We start from the raw sequence: 12,646 nt of genomic DNA on the forward strand, positions 1-12,646 counted from the left end.
AATCATTTAAATTCTTCTGGGCCAGTGGCTTGTTTTTTCTCTCACGAATGCAGTGATTCCTCACTCTCCCTTTAGGCTGGCCACTAGAAAGCTGAAGAAGCACTTCTGCAGCCCAGCCTGAGCAAGCCACAGGCTCCCACGGGCTTCATGAACCAATTTCTCCTCCAGCGCCTGCTTATTTTACAAAATGTATCCCTTTTGCCCTCACACTTTTGGTTTGAAGTATTTGCGGGGTTGTTCTATTGCGTATTTTAAAGCCACTCTCAATCCTTTAAGAAAAACTACAATTTTTAAGTCAGCAAATTCTTCAATGAGAACAACCATTAACTCAAGCCATGTGCGAAGGAAGGAACCCAGCATGATGAGCATCTAGATCCAGAGAGGACCATGACAAGGAACTAAGCGTATACGGTATGGAAATAAAAATCTTGAGATGAACACAGTAGCCATCTTCAGATTCTTAGAGACCAAGGAATAAGTTTATTCTGTATTATTGCAGATAATGAACTTAGAATATATGATGGTCATTATCAAAGAAGCCTTTGAATACTTAGAACTGGAAAAGGAACAGACCTCATAGAATGGTGAGTTCCTTGTTTCAGGAAGTGTTCAAGCTGAGCCCAAATGATTCCCTCACTGGGACGTTACAAATATATAATGGACTTCTTGTTTGTTTGTTTTGTTTTCCATGGGGGAGTCTTCTGGTGAAGACTGGAAAACCTACTAGACAAATTCTAAAAGAGCTGTAACATTTAGTGGACCCCCCTTGAGTGCTTAGCCAGACTGTACTTCCCCTCCTTTGGAAGAGTCCCTTCTACTTTTACTGAGGAGGTGGATATAGGGAACCATTTGTGTGCCATAGGACCTCTCCCCACCCGTCACAATAGATTGAACCAAGGCCAGACCCCTGACCCAGCCTGGAGTCTCTCCTGAACTGAAGAATATGTATGGTGGAGTGAGCAAGGGCTGTAAGGTGATCCAGCACTGGTACCTGAGTCAGAGCTGTGGCAACCCAAAGCCATGCAAAGCCCAAGACTGGGAGGACCAAAACTAAGAGCCTTGCTGAAGAGGGTGGCCTGCCAAAATGCAGAGAGAAGCCATGACAAACTAGACACACAGAGAGAAGGGAGCTGCCTAATGACTTTGTACTCATGGGAGAGCCAAATCGATTTCCTTCAGTTCCTTCCTTGTGCGAGATTCCTCATCTCTGAACAATAGTCTCCCCTTTACTAAAGCTGGCTTGGGTTTCCGTTCCTTGCATTGCAGAAATTGTTACTAAGATCAAAGAGAATTCCCCAGATGGATTCTGAGGCTGAAGTAGGTTGGTGGCTCCCAGCGATGGGCGAGGATTAGATTGCTCTGGGTAAGCTTCCTGGGCACCAGCCCCTGGAGATTGTGACTTAGTGGCAAAAGGCAGATGGAATTTGTATTTTTTTTTTTAGTAATTTTTAAATTTTTTTATAAACATACAATGTATTATTAGCCCCAGGGGTACAGGTCTGTGAATCGCCAGGTTTACAGACTTCACAGCACTCACCATAACACATACCCTCCCCAATGTCTATAACCCCACTACCCTCTCTCTAGCCCCACCCCCCGGCAACCCTCAGTTTGTTTTGAGAGATTAGGAATGTGTATTTTTAAACACTGCCCTCCCCCCTAATGATTTTGCTACATGGCCAGTTTGGAAAACACTGGGTGAGGTATCATCTAGGATCCTGGTCCCCGTAGAGTCCCAAACTTTGGTTTAGAATTTGATGCAATGCAAGCCATCCTCATGGTACTTTTTCCTACAGAAAGAAAACTAAAATTTTAAACACAGCCACAAGTTCAGATTTACTATTCCAAGAGAAAGGCCAGGGGTGCCTGCAACCCTTCAAGGATATACCCTCTCCCGATTGAATATTAACAAGTCAATATTGATCAGGACACATGACAACTACAGGTTCAAGGGGTGTTGGGGCAAGGTATTTAAACATTTAAATCAGTGATCTGGATAACAGAATTCAAAGTATGTTTGTTCAGTTTATTGATGCTATCCAGCAGAGAAGAGCATCTAAGCACATCTTTCTTGGGCACCTCCAGTTTTCCTAAGAGGTCAGCCCTCCCTCCACAGCGTATGGACATTAGGACATATGGCTTTGCCCTCTCATGGCAACAGACATCTACTTTATTTCATTTCACAATCTGGTAACTTTTTGAAAATTTTTAAGTGCTTAGCTATTTTGTCCTGATACATAAGTGAAGGACTCCTAAAGTTTAAAACAGATACTGTCGCCATGTGTAAGTGAAAGCCAGTATGTGTATCATAGTCCTCAGTGAGGCCATAGTCCTCAGGGAGGCCATCCCCAAACCAGTGAGTTTCATTCCCTCAGGGACAGGGGGATGGCAGAGAAGGGTGGCCCATAACCACCTCAACAGATTTGCTGGTTCCACAGAAACTTCTCTGCTTTGATGTCGCCTCCCTCCCCCAGTCCTCATCCTGGAATATACCCCAACCCATCTTTCATACTGGATACTTCAGTTCCAATGCTGATTTAACTCTTTTCCATTACCAGAGCTCTTCCTTCCCCCTCCATCTCAATCCTGTCACTCAGCTTGTCCTCCTCAATTTTTGGTCTTCCTCCTGCCAACTGACCAAGCACACACCCTACAAACAAACACCAACCACACAACTCAAGTCCAATCACATCCTGGCTGATTTATCCACCACCTTTCAACATGGCCATCCCATACCTAAAGCCAATGCTGCTGAAGACCTATTGTCACCTATCTCATTCCCATTTTTCTTCCATATTGCCCCCTGCAGCTCTGCACACGACTGACCTCCACTGTTTCTCAATAAGGTAGTGACAGGAGAATCCAAAACACCACAGCAAGGAGCAGAGAATTCCTTCCTGTCTTTTGTACCTCCAGTGCTTTTAGTAGTAGTTAACTGAAATTGCTTTGTATCTTCCACTAGGGGGTACCAACTCATAATTTTTGAAAACAGGAACTCTGCTGAATACAGTTTTTAATGGAAAATGAAGTCCAGGCACAGTGAATTTTTTTCTGAACATATGCTGTAATTTTATGAAGCAATTTAATTTGATTCCTTTTAAATAAAAGCTGCCCCATGGGCAGAGTAATAGGCAACAATACTCAGTAGTATAAACTTATGTAAGGAAACACCAATTAAAAATCCCGGCTCTATTACGGTAAGATATATAGTCATGAATTAAAAGAAATAAATGCAAAAACTGAATATAGACAGACAAGTGAAGTTATTTTTCCTTTAGCTAGAGAAATAGGCATGCTAAACAAAAGTTGACCTCAAAACAAAAGCTTTTGTTAAACAAAAGTAAGGCAACTCAGATATCCTGGGACTCTCCATCCAGTGGTGTGGAATTCTCTATCTTTGTATAAGAGAAGAAAGGCAATACCAAAAACTGGTTCAATGTTAAAGTATTTGGGGTTCTTTTAAGAGAAAACATGCCCAGGCATTATAGTGTCGTGGTTGAAATGCAAAACATTAGAATTAAGCTGGCCTTCAACATCCTGATCGCTTGTTTACCTCCATGAGAATGTGGTCAGCCTCAGCCTCCTGAGCCTAAATCTTAGTTCTGCATCAGCTCAGTGGGTTTAATGACAGTACTTCCCACCTAGGTTTGTGGTGTGAATTAGATGAGATAATGTATCTAAAGCACTTAGAGAGTGACTGGCCCACAGCAGGTATAACTCCATAAAAGCTAACCAGTCAATGAGTCAGTATACAGGACACCCCTTGAGATTACCAGGAACAGAAATCTTTGCATCAAAAAAGACATTTTCATTTTGGCAAATACACTCATACAGGTAAGCACTCAGACCAGGATAGTTAAGCAAACTGACCAAGGTCAGTTATTCCTGAGGAACCAGATAGAACTTGGACTTCCTTAATGTCAAACAGCATTCTTTCCCCTATCCTATACTGCTTCTCCTAGTATCTGGTAACCTATTAGCATAGACTAAATATATTCTGTGGTTAACAATTGGTTTTGTTGGCAGTTTTGGTGAACATAGCAAAGTTCACATTACTGGGGCTGTATCAGAGATTCTGGCACTATGTACCTTTAAATAGTTTGACTTTTTTTTTTTTTTTTTTTTTACAATTTTATTTATTTGAGAGAGAGACAGAGAGAGAGTGAGAGAGAGGGGATGAGTTGGGGGAGACACAGAGGGAGAATCAGACTCCTTGCTGAGCTGGGAGCCCGATGTAGGATTCTATCCCAGGACCCCGGAGTCATGACCTGAGCCAAAGGCAGACACTTAACCGGCTGAGTCACCCAGGCACCCTAAGAGGTTGACTTTTAAGTCTTTCTTACTCTCAGAAATTTATAGCTGAAAAGAAAAGTTACATGCAAAAGATGTCCACTACCATATTATTTGGAATACTGAAAAACTGGTAATAATCTAATACCCAACAATAAAAAGAAGTAGTTAAATATGGTAGACCCATGAATTTTGGGACCATTTAAAAATATTTAATTTAAAATTTAAAATTACCACAAAGAAATATGGAAAATATTTTATTCCTTATTCCAAAAGGAGGTAACTTAACAAGTAGAATGATGATAATAATTGTATGTTTTTATTATTCCACCAGAGATTAAATATTTATACAGATAAAATCAGGAAGACAAAAGGGGGAAATGAAGTAATTTTGAGTATTGTGATTGAGAATTCATTTTTCTTTCACTTTGAGTTCTCTTCATAATGAAGAGAGGCAATAAAGAGCTGTTTAGAATGAGCTCATTTCTTCACTTTATTGGTACTGAAAACTAAGAACTGAGTTAACATGATCCAAGTGCCCTTTAATGCTCCATGACAACATGCACAATCAAATTAAAGACATAAGGTCAGAATCCTTGTTACACAGTGCATTCGGAGGAACAATAAGGATGTGTATCAATCCTTGACCTCTCAGACGTTACAAGTTGGTGGAGGAAATAGGACATATACCTGGATCTCAGTACAGCTCCACCTCCAAAATCTTTAACATCCCATCTTATACCAGCACTTTTTCCCTCCCAGCTTTCATGCCACCTGCTCATGAACATCATTAGGACTCCCAGTGTCTGATTTCTATGTTCTCTTTTGATCCATAGGCTTGGTTTCATTTTCTTTGCCATTCAGCTTACATACTAAGGTGTATCCTTTAGCCACCCTGCCCCAAGAACAACACTAGCTTGAACCTCTATCTTTCCAATTCCCCTGCCCTGAAAGCCCCCATCCACTGGACATGTTCAATCATTCACCATCTCTCAGTCCGGATGGCGGGGACTCCCCTAGACTAAGCCACTCAACATCCCTTCCTGTGTCCCTGGTCAGTTCCCTCTCCCCCTCCTCTCACTCTTTCCTTTGGAGATGACCCTGCATTTTAGTGCACGGAGGAAATTATTAAATTAAAACTTCCTTCTCTTGAGCTGAACCCACAGCCCAGTTACATTCTGGATCCATCTTTATTCCATGTCATTTAATTTCTGGGGTGAGGTAACCCTGCACCTGTCCTCTGGACCCCCGGCCTGTTCCTGCCTTTGTGCCACCCAGGATCACCCATCTGCAACCTTGCCTGAATTATAATCTTTTTCCCTCAGAATAAACAGTAGTCTGTCCTCTATAAAGAAGCTTTTCCTCTGAAATACGTGCTCTTCACAATGACTACCACTTGCCTTTCTCCTTCCTCCCCATCCCCACATTTCTAAAGAGTTGTTCTACCTTGCTTGTCTCCATTTCCCCTTTCCTTCACCTGACAGAACCTGACTCTTCCCACCCCAACACCCAAACTGCTCCCACAAAAGTCAAATGCCATGACTCCTTTTCATTTTTTATCTCACTTGAACCCTCAGCTGTGTTTCACCCTGTTGACCATTCCCTGTCTTGAAATATTCTCTTCTCTTGACTTTTGGAACGCGCTGGTTTTACCTTAATTAGAAGAATGAATGAATTGTTGCCTTCCATCCAGGGAAAGGCTCTCAGCTCAACAGGAGGGCTCAGACTTTTAGGGGAGTGGTGGTGTTAGATTAAGTTTTGAGGACTGAATTTCTTCCTAGAGACCAGTTTTGTGTACTTTCTGTCAAGCTGACTGATGATTTGATGAGAAGTGTAGATGGAACTCAACAATAATGATACAGAGAACTGTTTGTTCTTTTATCTTATTGAAGAAAAGGTGTAGTGAAGATTGGATCAGACTTCAGGAACTTGTTGGCAATGTTAGAATTTCCTCTCTTGGGGTACAATTAGACATGAGGGAAGTGGAATTCAAGTCATCTGACTCTCCCCCAGTGACCTCTAACAGATAAAGCCTCTAACCTGCATTCATTCCATTCAACAAGATAATGAATTTTTTATTGTTAAAACAATATTACTTTTTAATTTTTAGTATCATTCCTGTAAAGTGCAATTTGGTACTTGACTATATGCCGTCTATTGTGTCTTTTGATTTTCTTTTTACTTCAAAGTAATATATATCCCTAAACAGACTGCAAACGCTTTGAGGTCAAGGGTCCTTTTTAGTCGAATTCTCTTCTGTCTTCTATAGTACTTACCATGATGATGCTTTTAAAAATTCTTGTTGTTTAATTTTGCAAGAATTTTAACTTTCCAAATTTCAATGGGTTTTCATCAACTCCTGAAGGCAACCTGTTATTCCAGGTGCAAAAGTGTAATATAGAAAATATTTAAGTTGTTGGCATTTTATGAGCTGGAGGAGAGGCAGGAACCCCTCAACACCTAGGGAGAATTTAGCACAAAGCTGAAATGGCCTGATACCCCCTTGTGTATATGGCACATAAAAGCCAGAATCCCAAGCAATGCCCCAGAGCTCATTTGGGTTCTCTTTAAAATAAGTCCTATAAATCCTTATAGTTCACCTCCCTAGGCCAAACCATTCCCAAAGTCCTTGACTGTGGATAGCAGGTAGGTCTTTGGGGACCTTGGATTGGGCCTTTCTCCAGTCAGGCAAAGAATCTGAAAAGAAAAGGAAATCACAGGTAGTCCAGTGCATTTTTACCCTTGTGTGGTTTTTCCAGCAGCTAGAGAGATATTTAAAGGCTTTGAACCTCTTGTGGTCTGTGATTCTCTTTTTTAAATACTTAATTTTATTTTTAGAGAACTTTCTATTTTTCTTAGCTTTGCACCCAGACTGCCATACCTGGCCGGAAAAGCATTCGTCTTTTTAAAAATATGCTAGAATTTGAATTGCTGACATTGAATGACTAATAGATTTGCTATAGTGTAATCTCTCGGTATTACAATTTGTGGTTAGAAGTTGACTAAACAGGGGTCCGTAAGTTAACTTACAAAGACGAAAGGGTCTAGAGTCACTCCCCCACCCCCACCCCCCCCCCCCCCCCAGATAAAAGAGGATTAATAATCTGAAACCTTCAAGTCCCCGATGCAATCTCTCAGTGAACTTTGTGCTTGCTACAGGTGGCAGTTCCTGTGATCACAGCAGACACTGGCCCAGGATCTCTACTTACTTAGAAGGCGGAAGCGAAGGTGGTACCTGAGCAAGGCAGGAGCTACTCAGACGCAGCCTGGGGCCGCCCCTCACCTCGGGTAGGAGGAGCTGGCGGCCGGACCCACCCAGACCCGGAGAAAACGCGAGCCTCGGGCCCGCCAGGTGAGGAAACCAACGCCCGCCCCGCTCCGCTCCGGAGAGGCTGGGCGCCGCTGCCCATCACCAGCAGGGGCGGAGCCGGCTCGGCTCACCTGGGCAGAGGCGGAACTGAGCGGTTCAGGTCACAGCAAGGAGAAGGCTAAGACTGACCTGTGCGGGGGCCGGAGGCGGGGCCAGCCCCCAAACTCACCTGAGCCTGCGGAAAGCGGGGCCGGGAGCAGCCCCCGGGCTCGCCCGGCGCGGAGGGGCGGCGCCCCCGGCTGGCCGCTCGTGAGCGCCACTCCGCCTGTCCCTCGTCCGACCCGGCGCGGCAGCCATGACCTGGAGCGCCACGGCCCGGGGCGCCCACCAGCCCGACAACACCGCGTTCACGCAGCAGCGCCTCCCCGCCTGGCAGCCGCTGCTGTCCGCCAGCATCGCGCTGCCGCTCTTCTTCTGCGCCGGCCTGGCCTTCATCGGCCTGGGCCTGGGCCTCTTCTACTCCTCCAACGGCATCAAGGAGCTCGAGTACGACTACACGGGCAACCCGGGCACCGGCAACTGCTCGGCGTGCGCCCTGGCCGACCAGGACCGCGCGCCGCCGCTTCGCTGCTCGTGCGCCTGGTACTTCTCGCTGCGGGAGCTCTTCCCGGGCCCCGTGTACCTCTACTACGAGCTGACCAACTTCTACCAGAACAACCGGCGCTACAGCGTGTCCCGCGACGACTCGCAGCTGAGCGGGCTGCCGAGCGCGCTGCGCCACCCGGCCAACGAGTGCGCCCCCTACCAGCGCCGCGCCTCCGGCCTGCCCATCGCGCCCTGCGGCTCCATCGCCAACAGCCTCTTCAACGACTCCTTCTCGCTGTGGCACCAGCGCCAGCCCGGCGGGCCGTACGTCGAGGTGCCGCTCGACCGCACCGGCATCGCCTGGTGGACCGACTGCCACGTCAAGTTCCGCAACCCGCCGCTGGTGAACGGCAGCCTGGCGCTCGCCTTCCAGGGCACCGCCCCGCCGCCCAATTGGCCCCGGCCGGTCTACGAGCTGAGCCCGGACCCGAACAACACCGGCTTCATCAACCAGGACTTCGTGGTGTGGATGCGCACGGCGGCGCTGCCCACGTTCCGCAAGCTGTACGCGCGCATCCGCCAGGGCAGCTACTCCACCGGGCTGCCGCGCGGCGCCTACCTCGTCAACATCACCTACAACTACCCGGTGCGCGCCTTCGGCGGCCACAAGCTCATCGTCTTCAGCAACATCTCCTGGATGGGCGGCAAGAACCCCTTCCTGGGCATCGCCTACCTGGTCGTCGGCTCCCTCTGCATCCTCATGGGCTTTGTCATGCTGGTCGTCTACATTCGCTACCAGGACCAGAACGACGAGGACGAGGACGCAGAGTGATTCCCGTTTTCAAAGGACCCTTCCGGCTAGTTGTCTGAACTCTCCCGCAAGCTTCTTAGATTCTCCCAATCAATTCCAGTTCCAGCCTTGCCTCACTTTTCCTCCTGGTGTGATGCCTGGACCAGAGGGAGGAATTACATACAACTGGGGGCTACCAGAACCTTGCTGGGGTGTTTGGACCGCAGATTGAGACATCCTTGTAAATTCTCCCCATCTTCACGATTTACCGAGTTGACATGTTAGGTTCTTAAAGTACGCAGCATTTGAGTGTGGAAGGGACAGTAGAGATTCCTGTTCAACTTCTATCTGATGAAGAGACTGAGACCTAGAGATGTTAACTCATTCAGGGTCACGCAGCTATTCCTTGGCTCCTGCCTCTGACTCTCTTATCCCTACAACACCGTGGTTTTCTTTGGGAGGTTGGGGAGGAATGCTGGGAGAGAGAGTGAAGCCCACAAATGACTTGCAGAGGTGTGGAGGGGTGGGAGAGAATATACCTGTAAAAATGTGGATATACTGTAGACACAGACCCATTCTGACACAATAAGGCTGGGGTGAGAGCCCTGTGTTTAAAAAAACCAAACCAAAACAAAACAAAACTGTGTTTTAACAAGCCTGTCTGGAGATTGCTCCTGTATTCCCTCAAATTCGGGAATCACTGCCCTGACCCAGGGAGCAAGTAGAACACTGGATGTTCTCTGTTTGCTCATGTGTCTGAGGTTGGCCTTGAAGCAGTGACCTGCATTCAGCTCTTCAGGTAGTCATGGATTCCCAGGGACAGTGACACAGTCATAATATTGCAAGTTTTGCCCAGCATCCTGCCTTCAACATAGAAAGCTCTCAATGTGTGGAATGAGTGGGGAGAAAAAACTGGCTAGCTCTAGAAATCTGGCATACGGGTTTGCAGGACAAATATTGGAGGGTTAAAGTGAAAACAACAACAGTTTGCCCAGTACTGTATACAAACTTGATAATGCCAGGCCACTTTGCCCAGCTTGGAGTGAGTATTTTAACTTCAGAATCAGATAGATGGAAGGGGTCTCAGAGGAAAAATGATTTCCCTGAAGTCAAATCTGTTTGTCCTGACTCCTGACTCAGTCCTCTTTGTCATCTAAGTTACTTTTTATGCTTAGAGAAAAAAGGCTTTTTTCATGCATACGTTTTCCCTGGAGTCAGAAGAAAAACTTTTTAATCTATGTTCTCAAATGAAGCATGCTTATTTCTAGTAATTGTTTTAAAGGAATGCCAAGGAATACAGTCATGTATGTTATCTAGAATCTTGAGAAACGTCAAGATAATCTTAAAGTCTGGCTACTCTAAAATTACCCTACCGTATATAAAGTTATTCTGAGCAATAGATTTTTTTCAAATTAGTTTTAGAGGTAGAATTTATCAACTGATAAATTCTGATAAAAACCTGATTCATCAGTTGCATATAATACCCAGTGCGCATTCCGTCAGGTGCCCTCCTTAATGCCCATCACCCAGTTACCCCATCCCCCACTCCACCCCTCCAGCAACTCTCAGTTTCCTGGAGCTCTGCATCTCTTATGGTTTGCCTCCGTCTATGTTTTCATCTTATTTTATTTTTCCTTCCCTTCCCCTGTGTTCATCTGTTTTGTTTCTTAAATTCCACATATGAGTGAAACCATATGGTATTTGTCTTTCTCTGACTGACTGACTTCTAAGCAATAGATTTTTAAAAAATCACCTTTTTATGGCAAAACAAAAACAAAAACCTTTAGTGATACCATTTTAACCTGTTTATTTCCTGAAACTAAATTATTTGGTATTCTGTCAGTTGTCTGATACCTGCTCTCTTTTACAGCTGTTTTCCAGTTACTGCTGTTTTTCTTCATGGCTAGAAGGTAGTACAAGATTTTGACATACTTTTTTTGTAGCCAGAGAATATTGAATTGTATTGAATAATTTACATTAATGTTATTATACTCTATTCTAGTTCTTTGAAAATTAATAATTGATAGGCAGCATGCATGCTCACTGCCATCTGTCTCCAACATTCTGGAGTAGTTGTGAGTTAATATTTCTATCCCACTATTTGGCATAAACCAAAAAATATTTTGGTCTTTCGAGCGTGCTAGCTTCCCAGTTCCTGAGTGTGACACAATTTTATTGTCAGACTGCATGTTGTGATTTTAGGCTGTGAAAACCTGATCATTATATGTATATAGGATCATCTTTATTTATTAGGAATAATTGATCAAGCAGCTCACTAGCCTAGCTTTCTTTTTGTTGGACAAGAGAATTTGCTACTTTTTTACTATGTGGCTGAGAGTAACCATGTATTTTACTATCATTTTTATAATATTTGGTCCATTGCTGTAGAATTTTTAATGAGACCACAAAATTTAAGGTATTCTGATTAAATCAGTGAATGTGGTTCCAGGTCCTATTCCCTGGGCGTTTGAAAGAGAATAAAGGTTGTGTTTGTCTTACCTTTGTTATCATGTTTGCTTAATTCTTTTGAACTATGACCTTAAAGGCACAAATGGTACCAGCCACTTTGTTCATTTGCAATTAGTAGGTTCTTATTGCAGCAAGAAAATCGTCTTTCAAAATAAGGCTCAGAGTGAACTTAATCTTTCTAAAACAGAATTTGAAGTTACATGAACACCAACATGTAATATGAATTAGTTGATCTTCAACTATTACTCGAATGTGGTCAAATGTGATCGATTTAAAAGATAGTATGAAAATTTATTTAAAAATGTGATTATCGCAGTCTTCTCCATTTCTGCATTTTACTCAGATTCTAAATTGCAATTATTTGTTGGATCTTTTGGACTACAAACCCTCAAAAACTTTATAAACAGAAATATGAAGCATTTTCTTGTGATGATCCCTGTGCTGTAGCATTTTGTTTGATATCTCAGGTTTCCAGCTGGGCTTAAATTTTCATGTTGTCTAGTAAATGCCTGGAGCTAGAGCTCTGTCTTCTGGAATGAGACAGAAAAGATTGAACCTCAACAAATGGACTGGAAATGTGCTTTGATTTACCTTGTAAACTAAACCACAAACAAAAGAGAAACAAACGTGGTTGGTGGGGAAACTCCCAAAACAATAACAGAACAAGAAAAAAGACTCTAGGTATCTCCAGGATCAGATCAACTAGATAAACAATTTGCTAATTATGCAATTGTTAAAAAAACATCAGAGACAGATTAATAGTCTGGGATTGCTGTTAGTAACAAACACATCTCACAGGCCTTTCTGCCTCACTTTAAATCTGTTGCTCTCTTGTCATTGAAGACCTCAACAACCTTGAGCAAGTTCTCAAAGTTATTGGTAACACTGCAATATAATCAATTCCTTATATGTTCTTGGATATAAGACATCACTGACTATAATAATAGCAAATTCCCTCTTTTAGTTTTTTCAGGCACTTTTTTTTTTTTTTTTTTTTTTTTGCTTCTTCTGTAGCTAAAACATAGCTGACTGATTTTAGATGACTAAGTAAAAAAACTTCAGTGTTTTCCCCCCAGGGGAATTTCTCTTAATTCCCCTCCAACAGAAACAGAGTAGTTTTTTAAGTGTCATTAAGAAGGTCTTAGGGGCGCCTGGGTGGCTCAGTGGGTTAAAGCCTCTTCCTTCGGCTCAGGTCATGATCC

The 12,646-nt window shown here is 43.9% G+C and overlaps 1 protein-coding gene and 1 non-coding gene across 2 annotated transcripts; one reads left to right on the forward strand and one right to left on the reverse strand.

Moving 5' to 3' along the window:
• Window positions 1-692: 692 nt before the first annotated feature.
• LOC116878148 lies at window positions 693-754 on the reverse strand. Its single transcript, XR_004384780.1, has one exon. It is a non-coding gene; the product is annotated as a U7 small nuclear RNA (small nuclear RNA).
• Window positions 755-7,852: 7,098 nt separating this feature from the next.
• On the forward strand, window positions 7,853-9,426 carry TMEM30B (transmembrane protein 30B). Its single transcript, XM_032875252.1, has one exon. It carries the CDS (start codon window positions 7,956-7,958, stop codon window positions 9,015-9,017), a length of 1,062 nt encoding a protein of 353 aa, XP_032731143.1. The 5' UTR covers window positions 7,853-7,955; the 3' UTR covers window positions 9,018-9,426.
• The last annotated feature ends 3,220 nt before the right edge of the window (window positions 9,427-12,646 follow it).

This window comes from Lontra canadensis, unplaced genomic scaffold (assembly GCF_010015895.1).
Source record: "Lontra canadensis isolate GAN:19392208 unplaced genomic scaffold, GSC_riverotter_1.0 scaffold55, whole genome shotgun sequence".
NCBI lineage: Eukaryota > Metazoa > Chordata > Mammalia > Carnivora > Mustelidae > Lontra > Lontra canadensis.